Source organism: Peromyscus maniculatus, chromosome 15 (assembly GCF_049852395.1).
Source record: "Peromyscus maniculatus bairdii isolate BWxNUB_F1_BW_parent chromosome 15, HU_Pman_BW_mat_3.1, whole genome shotgun sequence".
In the NCBI taxonomy this organism is placed as follows: domain Eukaryota; kingdom Metazoa; phylum Chordata; class Mammalia; order Rodentia; family Cricetidae; genus Peromyscus; species Peromyscus maniculatus.
Genome location: NC_134866.1, coordinates 55,786,346 through 55,808,457, shown reverse-complemented (window position 1 = coordinate 55,808,457; position 22,112 = coordinate 55,786,346). Strand labels below are relative to the sequence as shown.

Below are 22,112 nucleotides of genomic sequence, written 5' to 3'. Positions count from 1 at the left end.
GTGCTTGGCTGTTAGCCTAAAGCAAGCTGGAGTTGGAAGAGAGGCGAGGCTCTAATTTTAAACACACTGTAAAAGTTCTGGCAATTATACAAGACTGGACTTATAAGGTACTGAAATGAGACCCATGCTACAAGAGACTAGGTAGCTGCTCTGGAGAAATTATGGGACCTGCCACAATTTCCTCTCTGAAGGCAGCTTACAGCGGGGCATGTGAGAACAAGCAATGTTGCTTTAGGATTACAGTATTTGGTCACTCTAGTTCAGTGCAACAATGTTTGCTAATCCATCCCAAATCATATCCTATGTTGCCAGAAAGGCCAGAGTTGAGGCAAATTGCCCTGGGTCACATGTTGACAATTCCACAATTAAGATTCATGGCAGGATGTAGGCCTACAAAGCATTTCAACTGCTACCTAAGCTTTTGGTGTATTGCTTTGCAGCCCGTTTCTGAGCTGGTGAAACAGGGTAAGCCTATACCTTTAGTCAAAGACAAATGAATAATGTTAAGATATGCATATGGACAGAGTGGAGGAGCAGGGTTGTTCATTCAAGCAAGGGAAGGGAGGAGCAAGTGGGAGGTGGTAATTGGCTCCTACAGCAATAGAGGCTTGTCAACAGCACAGAAGGGAAGGATGAGGGTGGATGTTGGAGTGGCATGCCAGCAGTCCCTAGTGTCCGTCACAGCTGTTCTCAGCTGCAGTGTCTATAGTCTAGGTGTCCATAGACCCCTGGAGACCCTCTCGATTCTCCTAGGCAAATCTGATGTAAATGAACTCCTTTTGCGAGAGGAGAAGACTACAGATACAAGGAGTCCTTTTCCCAGCAGCCTTGCCCCAAGGCACCTCACCTGCCATGAACCCTCTTAAGGACCCTCTACAAGGAAGTGGTAGGAAGCACTGTGCTTATAAACAAAAAGGCTTTTTAAACTCTGTTCTTTTTGTGCAAGTTGGGAATTCTTTTTGACCATTAGTACAATGAGAATCAGACACAACAAGTCACTTAGAAAAAAATGACTTTAAAAAAAAGATTTATGTGTACCTGTGAGTGCCTGTATATACGTCTGTGTGCCACATATGTATTCATGGAGACCAGAAAAGGACACTGGATTCCCTGGAACCAGAGTTTCATGTAGTTGTGAGCCTCCTGACCTGGCGTCCTCTGCAAGAACAGCAAGTGCTCTTAATCTGCTTGAGCCATCTTTCCAGCCCCAAAAGTGATTGAAAAATTCTACTTAAGCTGGGCAGTGGTGGTAGACGCCTTTAATTCTAGCTCTTGGGAGGTAGAGGCTGGAGGATCTCTGAGTTCAAGGCTAGCCTGGTCTAAAAGAATCTACTTAAAAGTAAATAAAACATTTCAGTTACAGTTTTTTAATATATAAATTGGATTGCTATACATTCAAGTATGGATTTAAATTAGAAAAACACAACCCTGTCCTTTATAAAGATAACTGGAAGAGAGAATGGACAATATTCACAGTTTAGCTCGTTTGGAACAAATCTACATCAACACCATGTGTAGGTTACTGGTAGTCATGGTGCTAAGTTAATGTGGTACTTAAAAACTAGGACCAAAGCCTTTAAAACACTCTGCGCTGTGTGTGTCTACCACAGGGGTTCAGTTGCCATCATGTCATTCTCTGAATGAACTCAATGCAGTTGTTCATTGAAACTACATACAAATAAAAGATGGAAAGGAATAATTCTCAAATACTTAATAAAACACAGAGAGAAAATGTACTAGGTTCCAGGTACACCTCCATATTACCATAACCCCCGAGGTATCTTATCCTACTTCCAGGCTGAGGACAGAGGCCTTTTCCACTCAGTCACAATCTGTAGTTTGTGAGTAGCAGAGCCTCGATTCTCAGCCACCCGTTTAACTTAACTTCATGCTCTGCACCGCTGTAGCCAAATGCCTGTGCTTGTCTGGTACACCTCCCGCGTGTGTGTCAGTTTCTAGTGGCAGCTGTTCCCCTACCTGGGGCCACATCTTGCTCTGCCATGTGCTGTCACTAAGCTTCATCAATTACAAGTTGAAGGCAGTTTTTGGTGAATGTGATTGACGGGCTTCACTATCATTACCTTACAGAAATACCTGAGTCCTTCTACTATCCTCAGAGTGTCTACCATTTGGAAGGCTGAGCAAGTGCTAAATGTAAAATAAATGTCAATAAAAGCATGTGTTGAATTTAAAGAAACATTGCTAGAGATGCTGGGATTATGCTGGAACATTGGCATACCAACTTTAGACTGTTATCTTTTACCACGACCTTGAGAGATGAGAGAAAGCCATTGAGCAAAACCATTGGGCCATCTAGATAGCTCAGCAGGTTAAGGTGCTAGCTGCCAAGCCTGATGACCTAAGTTCAATGTCTGGGACCCACGTAGTGAAAGGAGAGAAATGACTCTTCAAAGTTGTCCTTTGACTGCTACATGTGCACCTGTGGGTGCACACACATGTGCACACACACACACACATAAATGTTAAACAAATAATTTAAAAATTTGGAAAATAAAATCAGAACCTATATGCAAGTTGCAAGTGTGGTCAATGAAAAATGAGCCCCAAACCATTTCACTTCAGATTCCAAAGGAAACTGAATGAATGGAAAGTGTAAATGGAAAGAAATGCCCCCTTTGAAAATATCCAGTTAATCACAACAAAAAGAAGGGCCACAGGCAGCAACCTGCCACTCTGACCAATGTCTACATCCCAACAGCCTGACTTTGAGAAGGCAGCAGCAGGGCTCAGCCTCCTGGACGACCCATGGACTCTTGGCAATAATCCTTACCCTTCCCACTTCACTGTTAAACATGACCTCTGTGAAGAGTCTGCCTTGCTCATTCTTCCAATACAGCATTAGTGAGCACCATTTCTATGCCATGCCCTAAGCCAGAGGCTGCGGATACTGTAATGAACAAGACAGTGTCCTTTCTATTGCATCTTAAGGATACAACTAGTATCCAGTTATAATTGTGACAAGTGCCATGAAGGAGAAACAGAGAATCAAAAGAGCATATATCAGTGTGGAAGGTCAAGCAGAGTCAGGATAAGGATTCAGCAGAGTGAGGAAGTGGAGCGTAGAGCTAGTGGTCCAATGGTTGTTTTTAGCATGGAAGGCCTTGGGATGGGAAGAACAAGCAGTACTGGACATCAGGAAGTGAGAGTGGTGAGGCAGAGTAGGGCGATCATGTAACAAACACAATTAGCTGTATGCCCATTGGGGAAATACCAAGTCTGAAGGCCAGGCAACAAGTCCTAGGCCGGCTAATGCAAGCAAGCCAGCTAATCATGTGGGCTCATCTTCAGGAAGCCCTCTCCTGCATCTCAGGGACCTAGACAGGGGATACTTATTGTCCACTTACAAGCCCCATGTTGTAACAATAATCTAATCATAGTAGGAAAAAGTAGCCTGGTGGGTCAGCTGAATCAGGCAGGCAGAAGTTGAAAATGACATGTCTTGGATTCCCAACTTGAGAATTAGGCAATCATAAAATGTCAGAGCCACCTGCCTTCCTCCCCGTACAACCTCTGAGAAGTGAAACCAGAAGCGCAGGTATGGACAGGCCTAGCATTCAATAACCCCAACACTCTACCTTCCAACTTCAGTCTATCTGCCTTGCCCCCTCTGCAGTCAGTCAAAATGGATTGACTCTTGTCTGAAAAGCAATGTTTCCATAAACATTCTCTGTATTGGACAGATAGTCAATGACCTAATTTAGGTGGCTACTTTTCACTGAATTCTCAAAAGTTTTATGTAATGAAACTTCCACCACAGCTTTACTTGGGCTGAGGACACAAAGATGTCTGATGGTGAAGGGCTGCTGACAAAGGGTGACTTCAGGACCCTCTTTCTCCTTGAGAATCCTTGTAAACTCAGAGTCACTGCTGACCCAACAGTTGCAGGACTTTAATGTCAGTGCTCAACTGAAGCCTTTCCTTTCTTCTGCATTATTTCCTCAGAGAACATTTAGAAACTAGAGTATAGATTAAACTCGGGTAGTCTTATACCTAATTCAAACTGGACATCTGTTAAAGTTGGAGTCTATAAATTCAAGATTTCATGATGAAGGGACTTAAAATTTAGAGCTACACACCCAAGGCAACAGAATTGTTATATATCAGCTTGCAAATGTCACTGCAGGAACCTTGTGAAAATGCAGATACCTGGGCCCTCCCAAGGGACTCTAGTGTGGGTAACGTAAGCCATCTAAGAAGCCCCCTTTTGAGAAACATTGCTCATAGTGAATAACAGCAGCAATCTCTGGTTAAAAGGCAAACACGTCACTAGAGTATCCCACTGAAGTCATTACCTATAGACGCTGTATGTCCCTCAGGAGACTGCTGTGGTAACATGAGGCCCTAATTTAGCCACAACTAAGCTTTTCTTTGTAAACTCAAAAGTTCGATATAAACGTCCATTTAATAATGGTGTACCAATACTGAGGTCAAAGAGTACCAGAGATCTCAATGGAATTCTCTAGAAGGACCATGCTACACAGAGATGAAGTTTGTGTAGTGGCGTCTTCAGTTGCAGAGTGAACGTGATCTTGTCTTAGGAGTTAGAAGGCCTCTGCACTTCTAATACATGAGCCAATTTTTTAAAAATTTTACTTTATGTAAAAGATAATTTTGCCTGAGTGTATGTTTGTACACCACTTGTGTGCTCCTGGACTGAAGTCAGACAGTTGTGAGCTGTCATGTGGGTGCTAGGAATTGAACCTGGGTCTGCTGGAAGAGCAGTTAGTGCTCTCAACCTCAACCTCTGAGCTTTCTTTCCAGTCCCAGTTAATGTTTCAGAAAAACTCCAAAGAAGAAAGTTAATCAACATATTCTGTCACATGACCTCAATACTAACATTTTTTAGTTTACAGTGATACACAACAAAGCTACTCACTTTTTTTTGGATGCTGGAGACAAACATCTTTATTAAAGATACTACCAAAATTTTGGCAAACATTTCAAAACAGATTTGTAAACATAATGCTTCCCTTTTCAACCGGCAGCACTTTGAAAAGACAACACAAGACAACACAACCTGAATCAACATTAGTTCAAAATCCTTATATTTTGACCACATAACTTATGTTCCCACATGATAAGACGAGATAGTTTAAATCAACGTTAACAGATAAACTCCATGAAATGAAAGTTTGTGCTGTTTGATGAATCACAGTATGTTATGGTTAAATATATCTACTCTTTTTATAGTCCTGGTATCCAGGATGAAAAAAATCTCTTAAATATACATCTGATGTAGGTAATAGCTTCTTTGCATATCTCTCTTCAAAAAATACTTTATAGCAGTATATAAATATGTTACCTACACATTTAATTTTATCATTTTGCCCCAAAACTATAGATCTGTTTCATTTTTATAACATATCAATTTTTTTGCCCAACATTAATAAAGCTGACAAACTGTTGAAATGGAAATGCTTTGTCTTCTACAATAGAAGTAGCAATTTGACAGAAACAAACAAACAAACAAACACCAACAACCTACTGTAACACTCATCAGCTGTTTAACCTGAGCGTCCGGCCTACTGAGGAGCAGCTTTTTACCTTCATGCAGCTCACATCCACATCAGTTCTGCAGACATACAAGCTGAACACACACGCATTCTGACGCTGGTAGGCCACAGTGTGCTTCCTGTGGCTGTTAGCACAGGGAAGCAGTGTAGCTATTGATTAACCACACGATGTACACACTAGCAAACACCTTAAGGCAGTCATTGCAATGGGGGGTTTTACTTGCAGGGCAGATTTAACACTCTAGAGCCAGTCAGCCCATATGTATGTATGTATGTATGTATGTATGTATGTATGTATGTATGTATGTGCATAGGAAACTACACACATATTCACACAACTTTCTATTTTTCAACCCTCCAAAACAATGTTTTGATTTTTTTGAATTTTGTGCATATGTCTAAATATTCTACCATTTAAGGCAAAGAGTTTGCATTAAGAAAGGTCAGAAAATAGGCTTATGAAAAGCATTTCACCTTGCACATTACTGTTTTGTTTTGTTTTAAACATAAGCAACTCTTAAGTGTGGACATTGCATCCCCAATACCTAAAAAAATCATATCTAATGACAAACACAAGTTTTCAAGGAAAAATTGATTTGAAGTATAGACACTGGATCCCCAATATCTAAAAAAATTGCTTCTATTAAAACAAGTTTGGGGGTGGGGAGAGGCCCAGAAAAAGAAAGCAGCTTCAAAATTCAAGGAAGCAAAGTAGAATGAAGAGACAAAAAGTAACTCAAGTTTACTAATACTGAAACTTCCCATAAGCAAAGTTTCCTCTTTTAGATCTAGAGCAACTCATCTGGAATTTTAAATAAATAAGTTTAAGTTTATTCACATCTTCTGGTCCAAACAGAGTTCTAGTGCCATGACTCTGCTTGCTGTTGGTCAAATTCACCTATTAGTCTTTTGATGTGAGCCAGCTTGTTATGAAGATACTCGCATCTGTATTTTTCTTCATGGTAATTGGGACTGGACTGCAGACAAAGAAAACAGTGAGGAATTAGGTCACAGAATCTACAGTGCTTCTTACTGCAGGCCAGGTGGCACAATGGTGATACCCACCTGCTTGATCTTCTGATATTCTTGTAAGACTTCTTCATGAACATTCTGCAAAATTAAAAATTAGAAATGAGAAGAGAAGGCCTTTGAGGGGGCAGTACAGTATCTAACTGGCATCTGGCAAGGTATGGGAAATATTGATGAGGAGATATAACATTTTTATGGAAGGCAATTTGGCAGAAGCTATCAAAATAGCAAATGCAAAATTGACTCAGCAATTCTACAAGTTCTGCAGGTCTATCTGCCTGAGCTACGATGCAGACAGACACAAGGCTAGCAGCTCTGCCCAGCGAAGGACAATACACACTATGGGAATGCCACTCCGGCTATACAAGGGCTATCAAGAGGACAGTAAAAACAAACAAACAAGCAAACAAACCAAAAGTGTTTTCTGGGCTGATGTAAAGATTCTCTATGAAGCATTGTACTAGTAGAAAGAAAAATCAAAGTACAAAATAATATGGGTAGTTTGACACTATCATTAAAAGCAAGACACAGTACTATATTTTAATTATTCAATAACTGAAGATTTCTTCTAAATTTAATGAGAGCAGGAAACACAATAATGATTTAAGTTAGTAGAATGTAACATTGGTGTCTCTTACAATTGCAGAAAACGTACTCTACTTAGTTGTGTTTTGTATGCTTCACAATACATTATATATTATAATGGAATACATTCCCCCCCCCCCCCCCTTACTGTGCCTACTTATTTAAGAACTATTTCAAGTACATTTGTTTCCTAAAGCAAGACAGCTTGGTCTAAGGCTAATGGGATGGTGAGAAATGAAAACCAGTCCAAGAACATTCCACCTACCTGATACTCTTTTGAACCCGGAGAAAGGCGTTTTCGCTGTGCATCCAGTTTAATAAACCTCCTGGCTACAGTCTCCATCCTGGCATGCAAAGCTCTGTACTCGTCATACTCCGCATTGAAGTCATCCTTATAATTCTGGCGTTGCTCATAGGAGACAATAGCAATGTATTTTCTAATAAAAAAAGAGAGAGAAACAGGATAAATGGAAAGAACAGGCATGGAGGCACGAATCTGGAACGCTGCCTTCTCGCATGTGTCTCCAGTGAATGAATGCCACTCTGCTCTGGTTTGTTGCCAGGGCACTCAGAGAGCAGCCTTCAAGAGTGTCCATGGCGAAGGAATGTGGAAAAGATCTCAGCGGCAATGGAGTTCAAAGGGAACCAGAGAAAACGAAAAGTGTTCTTTCAGACAATTTACTACCACAGCGGAGGAGAGCGAGCCATCTGTTAGCAGTCACGGAGGTGCAACAGGAGAATGCCACAGGGCCACTGAGCACTCAAGTCAAGGCTGGACCAGGATCCCCTGCTTTGCTCTCTCCATTCCTCTCTTGACATTTCTGACTAGACAAATTAAAGAAAACATTTTTGACAGAGAGTGGGGCCCTCTACCAAAGAAAGTTTCTCTAGTTTTATATATCCCCCCCTTTCAGATAAAGAAAGATTTATTTAATCTGGGTGCCTGCATGTATGTGTGTGTACCATATGTGTGCCTGATATCACATGGAATCTAGAACAAGGCACTGGATCCTCTTCAACTGGACTCATAGACAGCTATAAGCCACTGAATATGAATGCTGGAAAGGGAACCTTAGTTCTTGAAGAGCAGTAAATGCTCTCTTAACCATGGACTCATCTCTCTAGACCTCCCTGTTGGGTTTTTGGAGAGATAGCCTCATATTGTCCAGGTTGGCCTCCATTTTACCATGTAGTTGAGGCTGGCCTTGAAATTCCCATCTTCATACCTCTCTTTTCTGAGTGCTAAGATTACAAGTGTGCACTGTCACAGCAGAGGATTCCTCCAGCACTTTCTAACACTAAGTTACACTTACACAGCAGAAGGCCAGCCTTGTGCTGTTGAGTCTAATTCACTGTCTTACTAGGATGCCGCAAAGCTGTGACTAGTCCTTAGAATCCAGTAAGTAAAGGCCATCTTCACCATATGCTGGGTGATTCAGCAGGAAATCAGTTACAAGATCTTTTTAACAGTAAAACAAGCAGTATCATTAGTGCACATTCTGCCTTCTTTTTTGCCCTCTGTTTTCCTGTCAGGGAAGGCCCAATTTCCTTGATTATTCTGGGTAAAAACTGAGATGGGCAGCTGGCGCTGCAGGATGCATCCTGAGGTGCATACTTGGGCCTTCTGGTGGCACATCTTGGAACTGGGGCCTTTGCAGATGGTTTATATAATCCTACCAGTTTTATTTAAGTCACTCTATCACAGATGCCTTGCTGGGAAAGTGAGAAAAGTGACGCAGTGTGCAAACTGAGCGTCCTCATTAATATTTTTATTTCTGCTGAGTTAAGACAGTGTGGAGGTTGGGTCTTCTAAGTGTAACTGAGACAGTGGTAGTGTGCTGATTTAAGCTGCCCGGCTGGTCTCAGCTGCAAAAGGAATGCTGCCAGCCATACCGGGAGTGGTCCTCCCCAGACAAGCTGTCTTATAACACAACGGAGGAAGCCCTGAGGGCGAATGAGGATCCTGGGAATAAGCATGTACAAGTAAAGACTAAGCCAATCTTGAAACTCAGGTTTAAGTCATTGTGTAACACATTTATTTCACCTTTAGTATTTTATTTAAATCTAAACTTTAGTTAAAATCTGACCTTTAGTATTTTATTTAACAACTCTGTTAAGGAATAATACCAACTAGGCCAACAATTGTGTTGCTATTTGATACTGGCATTTTAACAACCAATATTTTTAACAAATTCTTAGGATTTTGCAGTTGATTTTTTAATGAGGTGGCAGAGTAAAAACGTACAAATACAAGCAACAAAAGCACTCTTGGTATATAAAAGTAACATTGCAGTTACATATGAATTACTCAAAGACTGACCATGGATGGAGGTTCTATTGAGTCTCCTTTTGGTTTTCTTGAGATAAGTTCTGTGTTCTGGAAATGTTCCTGTTATTTTAGAAAATAGCTGTAGTGGTTGGTATAAAGCTTTTAGTTTGGGTAGAAGATAGTGCTTTTATTTAAGCAAATTAAGCACACAACAAAAGCCTTAGAAATGTGACAAATATACAAGGCTTCACTCAGGCGGAGGACCAACACTTCTTAGTGATTATACTTTCCTGCTGAAAGCCTACATAAACACATCAGGACTAACCTAAAACACTTCTTAAATACAGTCAGCCAGTTAGGCTGGCAAACATGGCAAGAGCTTTGAATCCATGGCAGAAGTTTTAGGATACATTTTATATATATCACTACTAATAGAAGGATTTAAAATCTATCACAGGAGAATGCTGTGCTACTCCAGGACTCAACTTTCCCAAGTCTAAGGAGAAGCAGGTAGGTGAGAGGGTGGAAGCCCTCAGCAGTGGGTCTGTGGGGTCTGTGATGGCAGGCTGGCTGCTCGCCTAATGCAGAGTACTGAGGAAGGTTCCTCAGGCCCCGGTTAGCTGAGGGGTGATCATTAGCACCATGTTTTCTCATTCTCCAGCAACTGTAGCTCTCTACTGGTGGTAAGTAGAAGTGACAGCTTTGTCCATCTACAGTGTTCTCTCCTCTGCAAGAAGCAAAGTTCAAAGTATCTCCTCACTTTGCCTACTGTGAGGTGGCACTAGCAGAAGAGAATGTGCAGACAGCTCCGATTACATCCTCAGGCTCTCTGTGGTGCCCGGTTTGCAAATTTGTTCCATTTTGAAAGTTATCTGCTATCAGAGATTTTTGCTTTTCCATGCTCCCCTTTCCAGGCACTAGCAACTTAATTATTTTCTTCTTACACAAGTCTTTTATTGTATGAAAAAGCTAGAATTATATGTCTAAGTTATAATTTCTGTGATAAGCACTTACAAAAACATTCCCAGCTCAGCATTTAGCAACTTGTTGTCACAAGAAAAACTTGTACCTGGTACTAGAGTGAAATGAGCTAACTTTACTAATCTTTCCCCTTAAAATTAATTTGAGAAAAAGACTTTTATTTACATAAAAATGAACCTATGCCTGCTCTGCATTGTTCAGCACACAAGTTCAAGCACTCTACAGCACTCTGGGCCCCTCTAGGGGCTGCGCATTGATGGACTGACTGTCAGCTTTGAAAGTTATGATGCTCAGCCTGGCCCTGGAACAAAGACAAGCTTCCCTGTACTTACAAACCAACAGACACTGCTCTGAGCAGGGGAGGCACAACCTGCCCCTGAAGACAGCGGTGCCCTGGAGTCAGCAGGCTTAGTGGCAGCCTTTCATTGCAGAGGTGGCTTCAGGATTCATATTTCTGGAATTTCTTACTTTTTTGATTTGCAAATTATGGGAAAAGAATTTGCAAACTTTCTAAAATTAAACAGCTCTGTCCACTGGCAGATGGAAAACTTACATCAAATAATCTGGGAGTTCAATTGTTGAAGAAGGCTCCATGGAGGCAGCGCAACCTTCTTTAACTCCTATGAAGGGGAAAAAAATCAGAGCGTTCATCAACCAGAATGGTTATCAAATGCCTCTAACTTTCAAATAGATTAGAAACATCTGGAACACTTTTCCTCAAATTCTTTTCTTCCACCTCAATAGGCAAGAGCAACAAGGAACACAATGGAACACAACAATGGAGGCCTGTGAGCAGAGCCAGCAGAGCTGACGCCAGGCTTTGCACGCACCCCGGCTACTGCAGTCTCTGCACAGAAAAGGAATTCCATCCTAACCCAAGGTCAAGCTGCTATTCTTTCATCAACAGTTGTGGCATCTGCCTGGCAATTCAAAGACTGTGGTGGCAGATGCAGCCAGACAATGAGAGATACAAATTTTACAGCAACATCTACTCTTCATGAGATTCAAACAAGGCAGAAGAAATAATAAGTCAGGTAGCAGTCTGTTTGGGTCACTGGATATTTAGGTAGTGGGACCAGATAGGACATTTTCCTATCAATTCACAACAAGGCATTAATGAATGTGGATTCATACTCCTCTTACCTTTGGCTCTCACAGTACTAGACAGAGTTTAGGGAAAACAATAAAAAATGTTTAGTTACTCATGGCAATGCTATTAAAAGTGGCTTAATTCTCAGTATTACATTGCTTAACATACAACTTCCAGGGGCTATGTTTAAATATTTTTATTAATGTAATTTTTTTTTAATTCAAAGCACACTCAATAACTCAAACTCTAATTTGCTGGCAAAACATATGTCCACTATAAAACAAATGCGAATATCTGACAATTTCTCAGTCTTTTGAAAGATAAAATACACTAAATAAATTACATAGCCTCAGTGGACTTATTGTTCACTTATACAAATTTGACTCAGGCGGGCCACAAGAGCCTGAGTCTTCAAGGCAGAGCATCAAGTACAGCATCCTTCTTTGCCATAGATGGCCGACCAGTTCTAACGGATACAAAGGACGTGGGTCTGGACCTTCTTCCACTTGTGATGATCATACTTGGTTCTGAAAAGTTTTCCTACGTACACAAAAGAAGGATCCAAAGACAGTAGGCCTGTTTATCCAGATCTCTAACCCTGAGAACACACAACTTTCTGTGGTAGTCTCAGCACACTGGATCCAGTTCTCTTGGTACTAGAACGACTCAGATCACCCTATAAGGGTTTAAGTGTGGGAAGGAGAGGTCCTCTGGAATCTGGCTTATTAACTCAAGTACAAAGAGTGGTGTAGGGCGGGGGGAAACAACTTATACTTGGGCCATTATCTACTATTATGCTGATCTACATACTTCAAGAGATATGCTTTGCTATGCAATACACCCAATCCAGGTCAACTGTATCTTACTGTAAGTCCTCTGCAAATTTCACTAAGAGAAAATCATGACAGATCTTTACATTCAGCAGAGGTGGTCAGTTAAACCTCAAGATTTCAGGTCTTCAGTGTTATGAGCAGGATATGGAGTAACAAGTGATATTAGTTTACTAACAAAAATACTCTTAATCTCTATCAAGCTAATAATAGCCAGGAAGCTTGTGAAGTAAATTACTTTTACTGCAAATGACGATGATGTGAGCTTGCCTGTTTTACAAAGAATTTGACAATCTTTCTGTGCTAATATTGACTACAGCAGGGGTACCTCTGGCTTTTCAAAAAGGAGGAAATGGATAATTCTATTGCCTATTGTGTATCTGTTTAAATTAGTTCAAGAATGGCATGTACCTGTTACACTGAGGTTGTACAATATGACGGAGAAGGAAAAAGTGCCCAAGGGGAGTCTTTGGAGAATGGTAAAGTCATTTTAAAATGCCGTTATAAATCTACATAAAGAAATCATGTTTAATACTTGGCTAAAGAGAGACTGAAAAGACAGCCACAAGGTGGAGGAAAACAATGTGCTACAAAAGCACAATATTAAGATTAATTCAATAGAAGGTCACTTGCTTAAAAATCACTGTTCTACAGAGCACCACCTACAGCTCATGCTCCTCCAGTTCATGTAACACAGAAAGCATTTTTTGTTGTTTCTTTTAAACAAATGTAAAATACCTTCACTGGGATTCGGACTGGAGTTCCTCAACTTGCCAGTTTCTTCTCTCTGAAGGTCTTCCTCCTTTTCCTCCCCTGTCTCAATGTCATGCTTTTTTATTTGGTCCTTTTCCTTGTGTTTTTTAGACTTCTTTTTGGACTTCTTGTGAGACACTGGGTGGTTTTCTTCCATAGGCTTTGGACACTTTAGCAGAACTGAGCCAGGGGGTAATGTTTCCAGACAAGTCCTAGAGGTATATTTGTCTTGCTGGTCCTCAAAGATGCTACCATTTTGACTAAAACTGTCAACAGGTAGGTCTTGAGTCCCCCGGCCTTCTGGAGTGCTAGGGGAATTGGAGTTGGAATTTACAGTCTGAGGCGGATTTGAGACAGGCAGGTGGGTTGAAGGCAGCGGTGAGGGCGTGGGGATGGCAGCAGCTGCAGGGGGCGGTAGGAGGCCTGCAGAAGATTTTTCACTGGTGGGGTTCAAATGGCCATTTAATGTTGGTGGGACTCTGTTTGTCAGGTGAGATATTCGAGCTTTTTTGTTCATCAAAGGATCAATGAAATCTGAATCCAAAGGTCGTTTCTGTGGGTGGGGGGAGAAAAGGGAGAGATTTGACAGCTGAGCAGCCTTATTCATCATACTATTATTCTAAGCTTACTCAAAAATGAACCTCTCCCAACACACACACACACACACACACACACACACACACACACACACACACACACACACTCTAAGAACCCCCAACCAAACAAAAAAATCCAATTTTAGTTCTGTCAAAAGCAAAATGGGGAACAGTGCCAAATGGTGCCTTTAGGTCTTGCAGGCAGGCCACCCTAAATGCCAGAGACTAACTATTCTGATTTATGTGCATTAGACCACTCGTACAGTACTAAATCGAAGTATCATCCTCGATGCTAGCTGCAGCTGGCCTAGTTCTAGCAAGTGAATGGAGAAAGCAGTTTGCACCACCTGACTCTGTGAGTGCTATAAGGCTGGTAAAGGGCAATGTGCCCACATCACACTGTGAACCAGCTCTCTTTACATTAATTTCTCTAAGTACATCTATGTATTGATATGCCATTTCACTTTTTCACAGTACATGCATGTTCACAATGTTGTAAACTAAGTCTGTGAAGACTGGCTCATTAAAATGGTGTAGATATACTTTAAAAATCTTGTTGTATTAGTTCAATCCAGTACTCACAATAACACTATATAAGTTACAAAGGAAAATGAACAATTGAAAAGTATAAAATTGCAAACCAGTTAAAATATTTTTGTATTGTGACTTACAAGAAAATAATAGTTAATCAACCCATTAATTCATTTCTGTTTTCACTTTAGCATCCTGTATGTGATTCGGTCAGAGTAGAAATAGCTACACAGTAGTTGGCATTAAAAGTAAGTCTCCACAGACAACTGACACCTGAAGATGGACCTACTTATCTGTCCTCTGGCTGCGTTTTTCTGAGTGGACACACAGCTGGCCTCTTACTTGTGTTCCCTACACATCTGTCTGCTTTCCCCTAGTTCTTCAGGAGGATACAGAGAAAGGAGGTACTGTGTTAGTAATCCGGGGGTGGGTAGGGAGGGATCTGACAACATTGGCCCGGAACACTCAGGATAGGGGAACTCTCTGAAATGTCCCATTGAGATGATTCTAAACTAGAAAAGTCTGATTAGGAATCTTCTGATTATGGTCAAATTAAAAAAAAAAATTAAGAAAATACATTTAAAAAGTGCCACCATTTTTTAATTTGCCCCAAAAATATTTTCTACAAGAATGTTCTTCCAGACACATTTCAGATAAAATCAAATATCTTCAATTTTTCATATAACTTGAGAATTGGATTAGTGACCAAACTGAAAAGCAGAAAATTTTACAATAAATTTTGAAAGTGACAAGCAAGATATGCTTTAAGCCCTCAAGCAGTGCAGCACTGTGTTTACACTCTATTCTAGACTGAGGTCGAAACTGAAAGCCTGGCCATGAACGAGTTTGTGCTTTGGGCAGGTCATCTGTAGTTTCCCTCATTTACAAATTAGAGACTGTCTGAGTGCTGAGCTGCAGGGCAGGCCGAGGGTTTTGTAACTTCCTGACATACCTGCGGAGATGAGGCAGCATCTTTGCTGGAACACATGGGAGACTCTGATCGGCTAGTGCCAGCATTCTGAGATGGATTTAGTTTTCTGTAAAGGAAACACATTTTCCAGGTAATAAAGAGGACTCTGAAATACACAGAACAGAAAACTATCCCTGCTTCTCTTTCCCACCTCAACACTAAAATAACACTGACCAGAATATAGTAATATCTATACAATTTTAAAGACAAAAGGGGAAGAAAAAAGGAGCTTACCTAGAGAGCACTGACTCCAATGACCGTCTGTCTATCTCACTGTAACCCGGCCAGTCTCTCTGGAGCTCCTTAAACACATAATCCTTTAAGGTATAGGAGAGGTCCTTAGGATTCAGATTGGCCACCTAGAACACAGGATGCAAACAGAGCATTAGCTATTTTTTGCTGACTATATAAATCTTTTTTATGATCCTCCTGGGAATATATCTAAAGGATCCTACATCCTACCACAGAGACACTTGTGTATAATGTTCATTACTACGGTACTCATATAAGAAAGGAAATGAAGCCAGCCTAGCTGTCCGCCTTCTGTTGAAGAATGGATAATGAAAATGTGGTACACACACACACACACACACACACACACACACACACACACAGTGGAATTTTATTCAGCTGTTAAGAAAAATGAAATTTGCAGGAAAATAGATGGAACTGGAAAACACTACATGAAGTGAAGGAATCTAGTCTCAGAGGACAAAAATCCTCATGTTCTTTCTTATCTGTCTACTTGAACATTTGATGTTTGTATGTACATAATGCTGTAAGCTAACACATGCATGGCACCCCTAGGAGGACAGCTTTGTGTGGGCTCTGAGGATCAACTCTAATAACCAGGCTTGCAGAGACGCACTTTGACCCACTGAGCCATTTTCAATGCCGCTGAGTCATAATGAAAATCCTTGGTCACTTCTATTTAAGCAGAAAAATGAACAGGATCCTAATGGTGAGTTATAGCTTCTCGGCCAGCAGCATAAAGTGTCTCTACAAATACTACCAATTTTTATAATCCTGCTCTTTATTTCTTTTGTGATAATCAAGTTTATTTCTTTTATCAGCCAACTTTCCTGAAGAACTATTTATTCAAGGTCCTTGAAATCCCCTCGAACCCATAAAGTAAATCACAAACTAAAGGCTCCTCAGATATCTGTTAGAGGGCTTATTCCCAAGTGAAATCTTTTCCTACCCCTTAACTACAATTCCTAGAATGTCCAGGTCAATAATCTACTCACTACACAAATCTATGGGCTTAGGCCAAACTAAAAGTACTTAAAATTTTTTTATTGACAGTTTCATATTTTATATAATAAATTTTAGTCATTTTGATCCTGTATTCTCCTTTCTTATCCCTCTCAACAAGTCTCCCTCCTAAACACCAAAAATACTTCTTAAGGCTAGAAAATCCCATAAATCTGGGAATGGTCTTTTCAGTAATTTCACTTCCTGTTGTACCTTTAAAAAGTACTATCATATTTAATAGTTTGTCTCATATGAGCACTAATTTAGTATTAATGTTGTCATAAAGCAGCCTTTCAATCTTGTAAATAAATGAATACAAGATGCAAACCAGGCTTCCTTTGAAGTGGACTACACACAACAAGGGTTTTCTTTTTCTGTTATCTCTGACAACATACAAAACTAATACCACACCCCCACCACAACCACCTCTTGAGGTTTGTGTGTGGACAGTCTCCTGGTCACTACCCTTCCCTCAGGACCGTTCTTAAGTCTCCAATGCTCATGCCTTTATATAGGGATGTGTTCAGTAACTGCCTTCTGCCCTGTTTTTTCCTTCTTCTCCTTCCTGAATTCACTCAACTGTAAAATTCACACTGCCCAATCTATACACCAATCCCTAGATGAATGGCTCCAGCCCCAATGTCCTCTGAATACTTACGTGCGATTACCCACTGACATCTATTGGCTATGTCTAATCAACATTTCCAAACCCACCACAACCCTTACACCTGTCCCTTTCCTGCACTTCTCTAATCAGTAGCTCAACATCCACTGAACTGCTCTGGTCAGAACCTGTTCATAACTGCAGGTCCCTTTCTTTTCTTCATCTCTGTTAGAAGGTTTTCTCAAAAACGCATCTCTAGTCGATGAAACCAATTCCACCAGACCAGGTCGCCAACACATCATACCTTGACTTCTGCAGTAGACTTAAGTAGTTGTTCTCTTCCATTCTCAACCCCCAAAGCCATTCTTGATACCAAGTGAGTGGTCTTATACAAAGTATAAATCAGATTATAGTATAGTGTTGCTTAAACTCCACTGCTACTTCTCATCTCACTCAACATAATCTCCTTATCTGGTCTGCAATGCCTCCTGAAATTTAGTCTTCATTCCTTCTACCAGGCTTCCAAAAATGATGACTCTTCTTGTCTTTTGCTTTTTATTTCAACTAAGAGATAACTATCGAAGAAAGAGGTTCCCTAAACTTCCCCTTTATGAGAAAATCTCTTGAGACTCCATGAGAACCATGAGACTCCACACCTACAGTGCTATCTGGTATAGTCTAGGGACAGTTATCCCTTGTGTTCAAAGGGGATGACCCCATAGTCCTCCATGTAAAATTATGTAGATTTAATGTATCTTTCCATATACTATAAATAACCTCTAGGTTATTTACAACAACCAATAAAATATAAATATTACCTACAAGGTTCTTATATGTTGTTGTTTGAGGAATAATGATAAAGAATAAAGTCTATGTATGGTTAAAATAGATGCAATTAAAAAACTGTGGTCTTCAATTAGTTGAGTTCATAGAAATACAGCCTGTTGATACAGAGAACCAGCTGTACTAAATGAAGAGAATGAATGAGCGATGAATGTGAGCTTGATTCAAACATCCTAAGATTAAGATTCATGTTTACTGAGTTGTTTTGATTTTTTAAAAAAGGTTTTCCAGGAAAAGTCATTCTAAGGAAAAGGAAGCTATACATTTGTATACTAACTTAATGGTAACAGTTTTAAATCACATCTAGTACATTATTAAGTATATTTTAATTAATAACACTCACAAGGTACTCAAAGAAAACTACAATGTAAGTAACAAATCAGCAAAAACATCTAGTGGCACGGGCAAAACAGAACTGATCATTTTATCTAGTATGTTTGTCAACTAGCTGGTGACAAAATAACCAATTTTTTGATCATCTGCTTATTCTGTTACTCTACTCCTTTTAATGTCAGTTTTGGTCAGTTTCATGAAGCAGTTGTATTAGCTGTTAGGAATGTTCAGATAAGGAATGTATGGGTAACTGGCTTAAGTCAAAGTTCTTAGTATGTGTCTGTTTTCTTCCTTCTAAAGATGAAATGATATGTGCACGAAATGCCTAGCCATATTGTGTCTGGCATATAGTATAAGCTGCCAAAATGGTCAGTGTTACTGGCTTCTCTATCTGTTTTCACTAGGCTAGTGGTTCAGCTCATATCAAACACCCAAATTACTCAAGGACTTTCTACATATACAATTTGGTGCTCACATCCTTCTTTCAGATGCTTCACTGATTTGTGTAGAGTAGATTCTGGCATAAGCACTTCTCAAAAAGATCCTTGGGATATTCAAATATACAGCCAGGAAAACTATATTCAATGATTCTTCAAAACAACCCAATCACTAACTCTCATATCCAATTGTTAAGGGTCAAATTTATTCATTTTAAGATACAGCTATCTATACTCACAACACCACAGAACTACTGCCAGGTACAGTAGTAGCTTCTATGAGGCTGCCCTCCATCACTTTTCCCTATTTCTCTTCTGTCTTAGAAGGTAATTCATAGACTTTCTGTAGATGCATTTACCATGTATTTTGTGATATGCAACCTGAATACTGAACCAACACACACTCTGTCTCACTTACATATTAATTTCCCTTTTATCCTTTCTCCTTAGTTTTAATAAGGGCTATGTGCCATGATGATGATTTTATTCTCTTATAACATCATAGTACTATTTTTGAATGTAAGATATGAATGAAAATTTAAAACGATTATTTCTTTAGTATCGGATAAAATATGTAATTTTAAAAAATGGTGAAATTTAAGAACTTTGAAAATGTCATTACTTTTTTAGAAAAAATAATAGACAGAATTCTGTTTATGATGGATCTGAATGTTAATTTATATTTATTACCTGAAGTAAGTATGAAAAATATAGGAAATCACCATCTGATATTTCTTTAATGAAAAACAAAAAGCCTACAAGCCTACTTCACATATAACTTGTGATTATAAAGTAACTGATCACAGTTGCTCTTGAAATACTCATATCCCTTAATAAAAACAAGTGACCAATCTTAGCATACACAATGGCCAAAAAATACTAAGTAATAAGAGCTTCAAAGGATATGGAAGTAACACCACATTCTAAACGACTCACTAGTTAAAGTATTATGCCTCACCCTACCTGAAGACCAACACAGGACATTAGACACCTTTGCCTCTATAAACAGTGAGACGTAGGTGACAGCTGAGGTGACCTACAATGAAAACAAATAAAAACTTCCCCAGTTCTTAAGGAAATTTTGGGCAAAATTGGTTTTAGCCAAAAGAGGACAATGCTCACATTTCAACCAGTTTTTCATGAAATGCTCTAAAGAAAAGATTACTTAAGCCTGGCATAATGGTGCACACCAGTACCATCAGCATTGAGGAGGCTGAGGCAGGATAATCACTAAAACTGAGTTCAAAGCAAGCCTGAGAAACTTAGCAATCCTCCATCTTAAAAAACAAAAACAAAAAAACAGCCCAAGATGTCCTGTAATATTAAAGAGTTATATTTATACATGAATTTTTCCCTATCTCAAAAATAGTGACAGTATTAATGGGAGCAAGCAGAGGTTTTATTTGCTGTTTTTCAGACAGGATCCTACACAGTCCAGAACTCACTCTATAGCTCAGGATTATCCTAAACTTGTAATGCTTCTCCCGCCTCTGCCTCCCGAGTGCTGTCATAGGCATGTCCTGGTTTTGAGGTCCTAGGGATCAAGCACACTGGGCAAGTACTTTATCAATTAAGCTACACCCACAGCCCATCACGTGTTCTCAAGTGAGCCAGCCCCCCAGAAGGCGTAGACACCTCGTTCTAGTTGTCCTCACCTGTTGCAGAATTGCTCCCAAGGAGTTCTTGTCTTTTTGATTGACACCATCTTTCTGCAGGCGGGCAAGCAGCTCAGGTTTCTTGTAGGCTTTTAGTGCCAGTAAGTGAATAACCCTGTCCCTGTATGGCCTCTGAGAAACACTGCTGCCACCGTGTGTCTTTCGAATTGTATTTGCAGGGTTCATGGGGGTTGACCTTTTCCTCTCAGGCACTGCATCTGAGATGGCTTGAGGCGCTTTCCGAATTTGCACTCTTTTCCCTACAGTCCAGTGGAAAAGACATGGTTACAAATCTGGGCGTTATAATATAATGAGCCCTTTAGCTTCCACAACCCAATTTAGCTAACTTTTTATTTCTAGAAGACATAAAGGTCATTTTATTTCAATTTTTACTTTAAAGGAAGGTAAGAGAAAACATTCTAATGAAGTTGCCTCTAATATGTAGTAGGAATTTTTAATAAGATTATTTCTTAAAATAAGTACATATTATAGATGTACTTTTGCCATTTGGCTACATGTGGACAATAATTAGTGATACAAACAACAGAATAGGAAATTCTAGATTGTTGACTACTTGATGACAGGTAGAAATAAAGTAATTTCCTGTGTTACTTCACTTAAATGTGTGTAATACATCACTTATGAAAAAGTGAGAAGAAACAGGAACTCATATACTAAGGAGACATTGCCTCACAATAACATGGAGAAATACACCTTAGACTTCATAAGAAAACACACTTGACTAACCCAGACTGTGATAAATTCATAGACACAGACATCACAAGAAGTAGAGAACATCTCTACCAGGCAACCACTGGAGATGGTCTTTTTTGATAGGCAGTAACACATTTGGTAGGCAATAACACCAACCAAACACACACTCTCAGAAGACAAGACAAATAGATCTGTCTTTATAAACTATATAGGCGGACCAGACGGTGGTATGGAAAATGGTACAAGAAGACACACCACTCCCTCAAGGCCAGTGTCATTTGTGTCACTAATACTTTCTGCTTGTACAGAAGGCGGACAGTTGCCAAGTGTGTGTCACAAGTGACCTTAGAACTCTCTATATTCAAATCTATCCAGATAGAGCACCCCAATCAGCCTCTAGTAACTGTTCTTTAGCAAGGAACAGAAAGTAGTATACAATCTCTTTTCATTGTTTTGGAAGTAGAATCTCTTAGCTCACTTACTACACATCATGTCCAACTCCGTTCCCTCTGTTAAGGAGAGGAGAGAACTGGAAACGATACATCAGACGGGGGACTGCAGTAGGAGGAAGACTAGCAAGTAGGAACGACAGACAAGAAAAGCAATTCTCACGAGCTGGGTCCAGAGATAAACTGGCTTCGGGGATTCTGCTTATTAGTGTTTTTGTTCATCTGGGCCCAGACAAAACTTAGATACCATCCTCCTTCATTTCTGGGAAACTCCAGTCAGTCGGTACACTTCTTTGCAATTTGGACATAAGTGATGGCAAGTTATCAGATTAAATTCCTGCACAGTGAAGGAACACAACACTAATGGGACACTGCCTCATGATAAAAAAACAAACAAAAAACTAGTTATATAAAAGTTTTAAGAGATAGACTTAAAGCTGTTTTCTATATATTTCATAATTTAGAAAAAGCTGGATCGGATGGAAAAGGACTAATATTTATCATGTCATGTACCAATTATGGTGTAGTGAAGGGAAGGCTATATATGCTAAGGGCCTCATGCCAGTGATTTCTTCAAGGTGAGCCTTATTTCCATTTCACAGTTGAGAAATCTGGGTTTTTCAGTGGGAGATGCTCAAAATAGTAAAGTGCTTAC

At 39.8% G+C, this 22,112-nt stretch overlaps 1 protein-coding gene across 1 annotated transcript in view; it reads right to left on the bottom strand.

Annotated features, from left to right (window-relative positions):
• Nucleotides 1–6,342: 6,342 nt before the first annotated feature.
• The window catches only part of Ell2 (elongation factor for RNA polymerase II 2), a 63,140-nt gene continuing 47,370 nt past the window's right edge, over nucleotides 6,343–22,112 (bottom strand). The window contains exons 5-12 of the mRNA XM_076551976.1: nucleotides 20,295–20,554; nucleotides 15,403–15,527; nucleotides 15,151–15,235; nucleotides 13,057–13,624; nucleotides 10,952–11,018; nucleotides 7,414–7,585; nucleotides 6,600–6,644; nucleotides 6,343–6,511 (exon numbers count right to left, since the gene is read on the bottom strand). Coding sequence (XP_076408091.1) covers nucleotides 6,395–6,511; nucleotides 6,600–6,644; nucleotides 7,414–7,585; nucleotides 10,952–11,018; nucleotides 13,057–13,624; nucleotides 15,151–15,235; nucleotides 15,403–15,527; nucleotides 20,295–20,554 — 1,439 coding nt within the window. The 3' untranslated portion in view covers nucleotides 6,343–6,394. The remainder of the gene's footprint in view (nucleotides 6,512–6,599; nucleotides 6,645–7,413; nucleotides 7,586–10,951; nucleotides 11,019–13,056; nucleotides 13,625–15,150; nucleotides 15,236–15,402; nucleotides 15,528–20,294; nucleotides 20,555–22,112) is intronic.